Genomic DNA, 13,305 nt, shown 5'->3' on the forward strand with positions numbered 1-13,305 from the left:
GATCAGTCTCAGAACATTCTCTCTCTTCTTCATTCTCCACAATTCAGACATGCGCAGGAGTGCTCTGGCCTTAGCTCACATGAGGAAGTGACCAGTAGCTAAAGTATCTGGTTTCCTACATTCCTACTTTTGAGATTCAGAACCCAGGTCTTGAGTTATAGTCAGAAAAAGAAATCTCAAAGCTGGTTCTAGAAATTAAATGCTACTATAGTATGTTCTAAACTAAACCAACAGTACCTGAGATTCACTCTATGCAATTGGTATCTCTACGTTTACAGTAATTTTTGAAGTCAAAAGTGAGGTGGAAAAAAGGTCACATTTACGTAACCAAAGATTGTTCTTTATAGAGAGAAGGGCAAAAAGAACATGATGGTAAAGATAGTGGATGCAGATCAGACCTCCTGGGTTCATTCCTGGCTTCACGTCTCTGTGTGACCTTGGGCAAGTTACTTAACTTCCCAGGCCTTGGTATTCTCACTGGTGATAAAAGAATTGGACATCAGTTTTAGGGATGCAGTGAGGCTTGAAGAAGCCTGCTACGTGATGCTTGCAGTATTGTGTCAGGCACGCTGTAAACGTCTCACTAAATGCTAGGTAGTATTTATGTTACATTGGAGTCCTTATATTGCAATGAACAGAAACCCCAGCTCATACTACTCAAAAAAATAAAAGGAAATTATGGGCCAGTGATTAGCAAGCATGGCTTGATCCAGATACTCAGATCTTAGCAAGGCCCTGGCGTCTCTTGGTCTCTCTTCTCTGTGTTGGCTTCACTTGCAGACTTCATGCAGTGTGGGCCTCCCTCACTAGCTCCAGGTCTCCTTCTCTTGGACACCACAAGAGCTGCAAACCTCTCATCCTTGCCTCACACTGTCCAGGAGAGGAGAGAGTTCCTCCTCCTCCAATAGCCCAACCAATGCCCTGGCCCTGGTTCCTAATCCTCATTACATTATTTGCCCATCCTGAGCCAATCATTCTGGCTAGGGAGGTGAGATACATTGAGTGGCTTAAGACAATCAGAACATAACTCTGGTCTTGAAGGTGGTATTGCCCCAAAAGAAATCCTGGTACAGTAGTACTAAAAAAAAAAAAAAAAATGGTGAGTGGATGCTAGACAGCAAAAAACAAACGTTGACCATCATCAGTAACAGCATCGTTCACATCTCATGGTTACAACCATCAGTGTCGGGTTAGCGTCGTTATCCCCATTTTATATAAGGAGACTGAGACTCAGAAGTTAAATACAATATTCTAGTGGATTTTATAAGTGTTGACCTCAAACTTGGTGTAAATAACTCGTGGAAAATCTTTAGGAGGTTTAATTGGGCTATGGGTAAAATGGACAATGAAATAGAAATCCTCAAACAGAAAATAACCTCATTCCCATGACTAACATAAATGTGGTAGAGATAGGAAGTACAGTGTTAACAAGTCCATGATAGCATAACGTTGCTCAGACATTAAATATGAGAAATATTTGGTCGTTACAGTACTAAGTTTCTTGGAATTGAATGAAAAGCCTCAACATAAAGGGTAACAATTAATCTGACTTAACAGTCTCCTATCACGTGCTTCCTTTTGTGTAATGGGTATCAAAGAATCATAGAAAATGTCCAACATATCATATGATGCGTGACACTGATGAAGGACAAGTAACATGCATCTTAGTCCATGAAGTTAATTTGTCTGTCAGAAATATAACATGAAAGCACATGTTATATGGGGGCTGGGCTCTTTCCAAAGAGCTGGGCTCTTTGGAAACCAGCTTGGAGGGCTTCCAGTCAGTTTCTTGGAAATGGTTGGAGAATTTGCACTGAGATGATATCAGAGCTCTCCCAGGCCTCTCCCAAGCATCCTCTGTGCTTAGGGGTCAACAACTTTCCATGGTAATCACCTTCACGTTGACACTGAGTGGTTTGACTTTCTCTCATAAGGGAGAAGCATCTCTCTGAGGCTGCTCAAGGTGGAAACATCCTGATGGTGTTTAATGTCAGTGGAACTCCTTTGGTCCTCTGCCAGAGGCTCTCTTTAGAAGTCTGTCCTCAGGCTATTGTAAATTTTTCCCACGTAGGCAGAGAGCCAGAAATTCCTGGGAGCTTATGTACCGCCTGCCACAAGGCAACCCTTAGCCAATAACTGATAGATGGGGGAGTTTGAAAGCTCAGTTCCATTACTGAGAGTGGGAAAAGCTCGGAGGCGTTACTTATACTCCAGAGCTCTCCTGCTGGATCTGGCTGTGCCTTTGCCTGGCTTCCTCCTCTTCCCCAACCTATTTCCCCAACCCCTTCACTGGCCTGTCCTGGGAGCACTTTCTTAATAAGTCACTTGCATAAGAATCCTCACCTCAGGGTCGGCTTCTGGGGAACGCAACTTAAATTGGTGCCTCTAATCCATGTCATCTTTTTCCACCAAGCTCCCTCTGACACATACAGAGGAAAGGCTGCAGATTATTCAGACTTGCTTAGATACCATGCCTTCCAAAACCAGGGAGGCAGGATACCAAAAAATGCTCTGTACACCGCCTCCTGCTTCCTGCTTCGTGAGTGGCTCATCCTTGGGCTGAGCTGGGCTCCCTGTGGTTGATTACCAGCCGACTCTGAGAAGTGTCATTTCGTTCTCCGTCTGCCTCTCAGTCATTTCAATGCAGTAGTCACTTCATCAGCTGCAGCTATAGCATGAGCAGCCTTGGAGACTTGATGCTTCTTATAGATTATCCAGCTGAGGAGCTGAAGTGTGAGCTACAGGGACCAATTTCCTTAACAATAGAGGATCGGAATTAATAGTCCTTAAACATTCAGAAATACTGACATCCTTTGGCAGTGGGAAGACTGGAAAGACACAGTGCCTTATTGCTTATCGACTCTGTGTTGGTGAAAAGTCCCTGGACACCTTCCTTTGTTTTTGCTAGGTCTTACAACCCATATGGAGGCCGATGCAGACGGAGAAAGAATTCAAGGTGCCAGATGTACTTACTATAAAGTAGTTTCACAGTATAACTCCCATTTTACTGCATGACATGGGACTGTTTATTAGCTATAACTCGTTTTCTTACCGGAAGGCACGTTAGGTAGTTAGATAAGAAGAGTTTGTCAGTATAAATTGCCTTTCATGTGTTCCCAGAAGGTGCGATTATAAAAAGGACCTTTGAAAGTCAACAGCAAGCCTAAGTGGTTTTCCAAGGAAATCTTCGCCATCCCACCTTCAGGCAGAGTCAATGTAATATAAGGTCCCGTGAAATGATTGCCTAGCTAAAGGGCTCTCTCTTTATGTGGCAGTTTGGGCAGACTTGTGTCCATGATATATGACCCCACCTTAGACCTGTAAGTGTCTGAGTGGAAACTCTGCTTCCTACTCTGGTGGAAAGTGGACCTCTCTCTCTTCAAAAAGCCTTCTGGAGCAGAGGGGGGTGTCAGTGGTTTACCTGTATCCCCATTTTCATGCATACGTGGTTCCCCATGGCTGTCCCTCCTGCCAGCCAACACCTACCAATCTTTGTAGGAGAGGCGCCCTCAGGCTGCTGGAGTGGGCTTGGAATGTGGGCATGGAAAGCCAGAATAGCCTAGGTATTTAAGGCCTCTGGGGCTTGAGGGCAGAGCCCTGGATCAATAACTGAGGGGTGAAGGAGTGTAAACTCTCTCACTCCCTTGCCTCTGAGGCCAGCTCTGAGGTGTGACCTGTCTTATCCTCAGAGCTCCCCTGTGGGACTGAGCAAAAGTTCCTCTCCATGAAACTTTGCCTGATATCACAACCTTGGGAAACCTCTCTTCACTTCGTGGTCCCACTACCCTACTACCCACCCTCATAAAACACGATAACAGGAATTCGTGTCTTCAGATCTCCTCAGGACCCCAGAGTAGACGGCTTGTTTGCGTCTTCCTAGCTGCTGCTTCTCCGCACACACACCTCTGATCACACCTGACTCCCTACCCGTCCTTAGAACACATTCTACACAAACCCCACTGTATTCTGCTCATCCTGCTTTCTTAAGCCAGGCTAATCATCTCCCCCCACCCCCCTTCATATGTCGTCATCTCTCCCATCCTTTAAGGACCAGACACGGGCCCCCTCTTCACCCCATTCTGGATTACTCTCTTCCCGCAGTAGTTTCTTTGTACTTGTATTGGGAGCAACTGTCATCATTTGTCTGCCATTGAGCTTGCTGTGTGGTAGAAGCCCTCTTCTCCCAGCAACCAGGACCAATAATAGTAGGTCAGTTCATGGACTAAGTCACAGAAGTCAAACACGTACCCAGTCCCCCAGTGCATTTGTTAATCATGTATTTTAACTTAAAACAAATACATGTGCATTCATTTTCAGGTCTTCTAATATAGGGGCACTTTGTTTTGTTTGAGTATGGTTTCAGTGATTGAAATTCTGTCATATCCTCCTGGCATAAATTCTGACCCTAACGTATCCTAATCAACAGTTTCTAGTTTGAGTTTCTCTAAAGTGGAAACAAAAACTTAAGAGTACTTTCAAAAGTCAACCAAGTGCAAAACCTTTCTAAATATTCATCATCTTTTTCCTAATCTTTTACAGCTTGGAGCCCAAATATAATCCAATAGCAAATTTATTTTCAAAGCTTTAGTTCTGATAAGTCGGTCAACCTAATTTTTCTAGTAGCAGCTGTCTTTTCGGACTCTTCAATTTGTGACATTCAGTTATATAATTACAGCCACAAATATGCCTGGCATAAAGAGCTTCGGGGACTAATGCAGCTGACTTGATGAGCATGAACTTCAGCTGATGGGAGCAGGCACGCACGGTCTTTGTAGAGGATCCTGTTCTTCACCGGGAATGGAGAGCATTTGGGCAGATGAATAGAGCTTCTATTGAATATATATATCTCCTGGATAGAATGAAAATTCATTGAAAGCCGGGTCTCTCTCCGTGTCCCCGTAGCCCTTAGCAAAATGCCTTAAAATCATTACTACAAGAAGCCATTCCGTATGTGTTGGTAGAATTGAATAAATTGAATTGAGTTGAATTCTGCAACCTTTTTCTGAGTAGGAGTTGGTTGAATAATGTAAAATGGTAGAATGCCAGGACAGGATGTTGCCTTGGAATTTCCTTGCAAGTGTACCAAAAATACCCCCAAGATATTAGCTATGTGCAGACTGTAAGATGACTCCCTCCTTTGGATTTCTGTTGTGTGTGATTATAATGCTATAAGACTTGACCTTTATTATTTTCCACTCCCACAAGATTTAAGGACTGTGTTTATACCAAGTCACCGGTATATTTGAATTTCAGCTAGAAAGTAATGCAACATTAATAAATCCCAATAATGCATGTTTTGATCTCTACAAATATACTGCACATTAGTATGTGACACCTGCACATATAATTTTTCCTGCCAATATATTTTCCTACCCAAAGATCTCAGCTGAAAGCAAACAGAGCTTGCACTGGTTAACTGTTGTTGTATAGAAAACTACCTTAAATCTTAGTGGCTTAAAACAACAATTTATTATTATTGTTCTTGATTCCGTGGGGTGACTGGGCTCAGCTAGGTGGTTCTTATTTAAGGTCTCTCATACGGTTGAGGCCAGATGGTAGACTAAGGCTGAAGTCATCTGAGGGCTTGACTGGGCTGGTTGTTCCAGTTGGCTGTCTCATACTTGATGTTGGCTGCCAGCTAGGTAGGAACTCAGCTAGGCCTGCCAACTAGAGCACCGATGTGTGGCTTCTCCATGTGGCTTGGACCTCACGTCATGGGTTCCCAGAGGGAGAATCCCAAGAATATTCATTCCAAGAGAAGAAGTAGAAGCTGTTCCTTTTAAGGCCAGGGCCCAGAAACTGGCACATGATCACTTCTGCCACATTCTACTAGTCAGAGCAATCACAGAGCCCACTCAGATCCAGAGAGGACAAATACCTCACCTCTCATTAGCCATAGTACCAAAAAAAGCAGTTGATCTCTTTTATCTGTCATAATATCCATTATAATTTTCCATCTGTGACTTTCACATAAACTAAAATTTACTGAAACCATCAAAACAATTAGAAAAGTCCTCTTACAAGGCACTCAATTTAAAATAATTAAATATTAGATGGATAGTCTCTTTAACCATCTAATCTCATTTGTGCCCCTGGCAAGATAGCTGAATAAAATACTTCAAATGACTTCCCCACCTTTACTAATAAGTTTTACCACCACCAAGAGGAAAGAAAGTAAAGCAAGGATTCCTTTTGTAATGGTATCAGTCTTTTTCACTGAGGCTTGAACAGCCTTGGGCTTTCTTGTGGGTTTTGGGGTTTCTGAATTCTTTCAGTCTGCCCTCTCTCAGAAGAGAGCAGTTCTCAGCCCTTGACTCATTGCTCAGCAGTCAAGTTCCTGCAGGAAAAGTCTGAGGAAAGTACACTACTTTTCTTACCCTATTTATGAAAAATCAAAGTTCCGTTGACTCAATGGCAAACGGGAGACCTATAGAACAGAGGCTGTGGGTATGTGCTCACACTGCATTTTTAAATTTTAAATTTGATTTTGAGAAGACTGTAGATCCCCATGCTATCGTAAGAAATAATACAGAGAGATCCTATATACCCTTTACCCAGTTTCCCCCAATGGTCACATCTTACAAAGCTATAGTGCAATGCCACAACCAAGGTGGTGACATTGATACAATCCACTCATTTATACAGATTTCCTGAGTTTTCGTTTGTGTGTTTGTGTATTTATTTCTGTGCAGTTTTGTCACATGTGTAGCTTTGTATATTCACCACTACAGCCAAGATACAGAATAGGTCCATCCCCACAAGGATCCTTCCTGCTCTTTTATAACCACACCCACCTCCCCCCTGCCACCCCCATTCCTAACCCCTAACAACCATGACTCTGTTCTCCATATCTATTATTTTGTCATTTCAAGAATGTCATGTAAATGGAATCGTATAGTATGTATCCTATTAAGCTGACTTTTTTTCACTCAGCATGATTCTCTAGAGATTCACCCAAGTTGTTGTGTGTATCAATAGCCATTCCTTTTTCTTGCTGAGTAGTACTCCGTGGTATGGCTGTACCACAGTTTATTTAACCAGTTATCTATTGAAGGACATCTAGGTTGTTTCCAGTTTTGTACTGTTACAAATAAAGATGATAGAAATACGTATGTACAGATTTTTTTCAGTGTGCACAGTCTTTTACTTCTCTGGGATAAATGCCCAAGAGTGCAAATTGCTAGGGTGTATGGTAGTTGTATGTTTAGTCTTTTAAGAAAATGCCAAACTGATTTCCAGAGTGGCTGAACCATTTTACAGTCCCACCAGCAATGTTGGGGTGAACCAGTTTTTCCGCATTGAGTTTTAATGATGTGAATTACCAGTATAGCTTTTCATAGTTGGTGGCTGGCAGCCCAATATGAATCAGACATTACTGCCTACTTGCCCCTTCTTGGATACTTAGGAAGGCCTTGAGACATCAAGGACAGACAGAGAGAAGTATCTCCTGGGGCTGTTTTCAGTGACATCTTTATTCCTGCCTCATACCCCAAATTATTTGGGTATGTTCAACGATGGGTCCAGTTCTCAATGCATCACAGGCACTCAGTGTCCATTGATTTACCGAATGTGTGTTATATGTCTCCTCTCAAATTCCTTTTACTTTAGCGTTAGATGTTATACTCAAATACCTTCATAGAGTTTTCCAGCCTCTCTTTTCTCATGCCTGAGGCATCTCTTGAACCAATAAGTGCCAACATAGTTGAATAGGAATAAATTGTCACATTTACGTTACCAAGTAAATATTGTACATTTAAATATGGGCTACAAAATTACAAACCAAGCATTCTCACTTTTTCTTTTCACCTGACTCCTCTTGGCCAGGTGGAATTTGCTGCTGATATTGGCCTTCAGTACAAAGGAGAGCTGACAGTCATTTTACGTTACATACCCCCGGAGGAGAACCTGACACTTCCACTAGGACAGCTTCAAGGTAGAGAAAACAAATCAATGACTTTGATCGGGGACATTCCATTTCTAGAAGTGTGGAAATAGGGATCAGGGGTTGGTGGGCTCTGTTACTTTTACATTACACAGATGAAATGGAAAGGGTTAGGTGTCACTGTCGTTTAAGGAGAGTCGAAAAGTATATACTGTGTATGGGGAAGGATGTCAGATTCTTACAAGGAAAAGACAGAGTTCATACTTAGAGACCAACCTTAATGTTGAGATTTGTTTCCTGGAGGTCCAGGACATATAGAATCTTCCCCCTCTGCCGGGTAGAGTGGGGGGTAGGGGGAGATGGGGGATGGCCTGCTGAGAGGGGAGGTGTAGAAAGCTGCTGTCTGGATTTATGACATTCACAGCTGCTCAGGGCATCTTGAGAAAGAAATTAACCTGGAACACAGAATACGAAGGAAAAATCCAGATGGAGTCAACTTTTAAATCCCTTTTGCCCTTCTTCTTTCTTCAACTCCTACAGGCAGCTTCTTTCTTTTCCTATCACCCTTGTCGTTGTGACCCTGTGCAACTAAATGACTATCTCTCAGCCTCAGTTGCCTCACTTCTTAGGGATATTGCAAGAATTAAATAGGTTCATTCATACAAAGCACTTAGAACAGTGTTAAATAAAGGTGGTGGTGGAGGCGGTCGTTACTCATGTTGAGCGTATGTCATCAGAATAAAAATGTGATGTGGGAAGAGTTTCCTCTCACCCCCAAATGTAATTGTGTCTGAGCTATAGCCTTTAGAGCTGGCCCAGCATGGAGTTGACAATGTACGAGACTAAAATATCCAAGACGGGAGTTAGGAATTTTCTCTTTGGGGGTCTTGGCACATGTGTGTGGCTTTCATTGTAGCTGTTCCTCACAGAGAGCAGGGATGTGACCCAGGCAGCTCTCAGGGTCTTTTCTATTTTATCCCTTTATATGTTATAGGGGAGTATTTAATTTTTTACAATTTATTTGCTCATTTTTTTCAACGAAAATGAAAGATATATCCAGAAGGAATGCAGTGGGGTAAAAATCATTTAAGTGATTACATGGAAAAGTATACAATAATGTAAAGATCTCATTCACTCTGCAAATGAAATAAATCTTTGTGGATTTTATTTGTAAATTTTGAAATGGAACCCATGATCTCTCTCTCTTCCCTTCCCTTCTTTTCTCTTTCTCTTCCCCTCCCCCCCATTCTCATTCTCTCTTTCTCTTTCATTCTCTCTCTTCCTCCCTCCTTCCCTCATTCTCTCTCTCTCTGGCTCTCTCTCTCTCTTTTTCTCTGATGGCTGATGCAGGAAAGAAGACCTTTAAACGAGGAAAGAAGAAGGACTCTCCTGTCATCTCTGGAGGAATCCTAGAAGTGTTCATCAAAGAGGCAAAGAATTTGACAGCGGTGAAATCAGGAGGCACTTCTGATAGCTTTGTGAAGGGGTAATTTTGTTTGAGCTCATTTTCGATGATACTTAATGGGAGATGAAAAGGTCTGTGATCCATGAGACAGTGGTGGCTGTGAGGCTTCTGTGTTGTTGTTCTTCTAAATGTGTGCTAGGAAAGAACTCTCCTTCAATGCTGGCGCTTACATTGAAAACAATGCAAGAGAGATCTGCTTATTCTAGCTCTCAGCCTGCTTCTAGCATATTTCAGGATGTCCCATGACTCTCGCCCTCAGGACTGGCAAATTTTCCTGTGAGATTCATTTCTCACAGCAGGAGAAAGTATGATTTTCTACATGTAGTATACTTGCGCTTTGTTATCATTTGGTACTGACTATATGCAACGTCAACAAAAATATTGGATCCTTGGTATTTTGCTCTCTTGGGGGAACTTGTAAAAAGTGGAGATGTCAGAGCATCGTCCCTAGAGATACCCACTGGAGAGTGCCTTGGGGAAACTCCAAGACTGCCTCTTGGGCATTTGTGCCCACTTTGTGGAGCCCGGGGCAGTTTCTTGAGGGAATGCAGCCCTATTAATGGACATTCTTACCCATTCAAGGCAACCCAAACAACAAATCCCTCCTGATTTCTATTTGAGATTTTTTTCTCCTATAATTAGAAGAACTAGAACCAGCGGGATATTTTTCATTCATTGCAACAAACACGTACATGCACACGTTCCAAGCACTAAGTCCTGCAGTTCCAAAAATAAGACATGGTCCCTGGTCTCACAGAGCACCACAAAATGCATAAGGTAAAACAAAGTCCCGTGATGCCAGCCGTGAGGTTAATTCTTTGAGTCAGATGACAGTATCATTCCTCTCCTCAATCCTTCTTGGAAAAGTGTAATTTTCCCTACAAGGAAATGAGTCAAACCTTTATGCTCACACAGTCTAACTTTGGTAAGGGCTATAATAAGGAGAAGCAGATGTCTGGGGCTTCCCCACTGGTGAGTGTGTGTGTGCCTGAATCCTGGTCCATCTGTCCGTGACTCTTTCTCCCAGGAGGTTTAAGCACAGAAGAAATGCTCTCTGTGGATCCTGCCGTTGAAATTTGCCTCCCCAGCCCTACCATCTAGTTCTGGCCTCTTCCTGCTCACTGGTGGGATGAGGGTATGGCTTCTCACCCATGAACTCATTGTGGCCTTGCACGGATGACTTAACATCTTCTGGAATAGTTTTTACTTTATCATGTTGAACATTTATGAAGCAGAGATAATAAAGGACAGTATCTTTGTTTTATATATATATATATATATATATATATATTTTTTTTTTTTTTTTTTTTTTTTCCTTTTTAAAGGCCAGTAACTTTCTAGTAAATTCTCTCCCTGGTTACACTTAAACATTGAGCTGATTTTCAAGGGACCTCAGATTTTTTGAAAAAGAGTATGAGAGAGCAAGAATAGACCTTTGTGTAAAATTTAATATTATAAAATATATCAGTATTAGGTCTGTCCGTGAGCCAACATAACAGTGGCTTAAACAAGACAAAAGTTTTTTCTCTTGTATATAAACAAAGACTAAAGGTAAGGTATCCCATTGGCCAGAACTTAGTCACATGGCTATATGAGTTACAAGGGAGGCTGGGGAATGTAGTCTTTATTCTGGACAATCTTGTGCCTAACTTTAAAAAAATGAGGATTTTGGGGGGTTTTTTTGAGAAAAATAGCGAGAGAATGAATACTGGGAGGTAAACAGTCTCTGTTTGGTACATGATATGAAATCTCAAGTGTCATAATGTATCTTCTTTATTGTAAGGTCATTTGTGGTATTTTTCATGTTTGATGTACTAATTTCATACCCATAAGTCTCCTTCCCTAAAGTCTGCTCCCTGACTCATCAGGTACTATGATCAAAAACAAAGTAGAGAAAGTGAGACAGGGAAGGGAGGGAAGTTGATAAAAATATGTTACTAGGCAGGTTACCACTGTGAGCAACTGGGCTCAGTTCCACTAAGGAAGCATCAAGGAAGTCTGTGGAATGTACCTTAGGATCGTCCCTTCAAGGGACAGGGAAGCTGGGAGACTCAGCCACCAACTTCTAAAACTCATTGGTTGAGGGTTGCTCCTGGGGACATTAAATTCCCAGTAATCCCAGGGTTTCCTGCACAGAAGCTGAATCAGCTCACAGAGCACCAAAGTCCTTAATTGGAGAAGCAAAGAGACACAGACGCTTGAAGTAGGAAGCTGTCCACATGCCAGGAAGTGCTCATCGTGGCTTCATGTCACCTCAGAGGTGGGCCAAAGGTGATAGGAGGCAGAACATTATTACATAGTGTCTCCCACAGGAGGTATTTTCATTTCAGGAGGAGGGAAGGACCAATACAGGATTAGAAAGGAGAGGACGGGGGACTTGTGCCTGGTGGCACAGTGGATAAGACTGTGCTCCCAATGCAGGGGTCCCGGGTTCCATCCCTGGTCAGGGAACTAGATCCCACATGCATGCCACAACTAAGGAGCCCGCCTGCCGCAACTAAGGAGCCCACGTGCCACAACTAAGACCCAGTGCAACCAAATAAATAAATAAATAAATATTTTTAAAAAAAGAAAGGAGAGTGTGGGCATTTTACTATTGCCCCACTTAAAAAAAATAATAAACCATTCCACTAAATAAACCCAGATTTAAGCATATATGATGCTGGGAAAGAAAATCAAATAGACACACACAGATAAACACACACACACACACACACACACACGAGGAATTATGGGAAATTGACATGACTACGCAAGGGTGCCTTTTTCTGCTTTACTGTCTCACTGATGGCTTGATTGTGTTTTCTCCTGCAGCTACCTGCTCCCTGATGATAGCAAAGCCACCAAGCACAAAACTCTGGTAATAAAAAAGAGTGTTAACCCTCAGTGGAATCATACCTTCATGTTCACTGGCCTGCATCCCCAGGATTTAAAGAATGTTTGCCTAGAACTTACCGTCTGGGACAAGGAGGCCTTTTCCAGCAACATCTTTCTGGGAGGAGTTCGTTTGAATTCTGGAAGCGGTGAGGGACTTGGTAACCCTGAGATAGTCTGTGACTTGGCGTGGGGCAGGGGAGTGGTTCCTGCAGGTCTGATGTGTCCTAAGTGTATATGTAGTTTCCTCTTAGCCGACTCTCGAAATTTCCACAGATGCTCCATTACTTTAGCCAAGGATTGGTTCATTGTTAAAATTACTACTATGTAACTTTGTATCCTTCAGCTAGAAGTTTGGGGTATATAATGCTTATATTCAGTCCTTTCATAAAATACCATTTACACTTTAGTCTAAGTGGATTTCAACTAGTCTGGGAACTTTCTTGGGCCTTACTTCAGGATTTGCTCGGGAGAGGATCACCAAGACAGCACATGCTTCTGACCGGGGAGAGAAAGACTTCCAAGACCAACTTGACTTCAGCCTCTTCTCAGTTCTGTCCATGCTTGCAGCCATTACACTGCTTGAATCGAAAGGAAATCCATTTTTTCCCTAAAAAAATAATGTCTCATGTTGTTCAAACAGGTCATGGAAACACACCACTGATTCCACAAGACACAACTGTAACAGGGCGAATTGGGGGGTGGGGGGAATTACAGCAGCAGAGCACATGTATAGATTAGGGAGAGCCAAGACTATCTCTGCCAGTAAAACAAAAACTCCCAGTTCAGCCTGTTCTTCTGTTGAGTTAACTCAGTCTAGATGAGCCAGCTTTCTACTTAAACTACCAAAGTGAGGAAGAAATGAGCCCCTAGGGCCATCCTGATTTGTTCCCCATCATCTAGGCAGAGGAGAGGAATGCAGGCTACAAAGGATGAAGTCCATGCTAACCCCACTCACTAGATACGGTGAGAACAAGCCACTGAAGGGCTCTCTGGTCAGCAGGTCCCCCTCAGAGGTTGATCGGTGTCTTCCAGAAGATCAAAACATTCCATTTGTAAAGTGTAATGCTCCCCTTTCCCTTCT

General features: G+C 42.6%; 1 protein-coding gene across 17 annotated transcripts in view; it reads left to right on the plus strand.

Annotated features, from left to right (window-relative positions):
• The window catches only part of SYTL5 (synaptotagmin like 5), a 288,224-nt gene that overhangs the window by 190,689 nt on the left and 84,230 nt on the right, over positions 1-13,305 (plus strand). For 11 of the 17 annotated variants that reach the window (XM_082378134.1, XM_082378135.1, XM_082378148.1 and 8 more), the window contains 3 exons: positions 7,825-7,933; positions 9,233-9,368; positions 12,162-12,370. In XM_082378134.1, coding sequence (XP_082234260.1) covers positions 7,825-7,933; positions 9,233-9,368; positions 12,162-12,370 — 454 coding nt within the window. Of the gene's footprint in view, positions 1-7,824; positions 7,934-9,232; positions 9,369-12,161; positions 13,298-13,305 lie in introns of those variants that run through there. The other 6 variants (XM_082378141.1, XM_082378132.1, XM_082378143.1 and 3 more) reach the window with 1 other exon arrangement.

This window comes from Balaenoptera borealis (genome assembly GCF_965194805.1).
Source record: "Balaenoptera borealis genome assembly, chromosome: X".
Classification (NCBI taxonomy): Eukaryota; Metazoa; Chordata; class Mammalia; order Artiodactyla; family Balaenopteridae; genus Balaenoptera; species Balaenoptera borealis.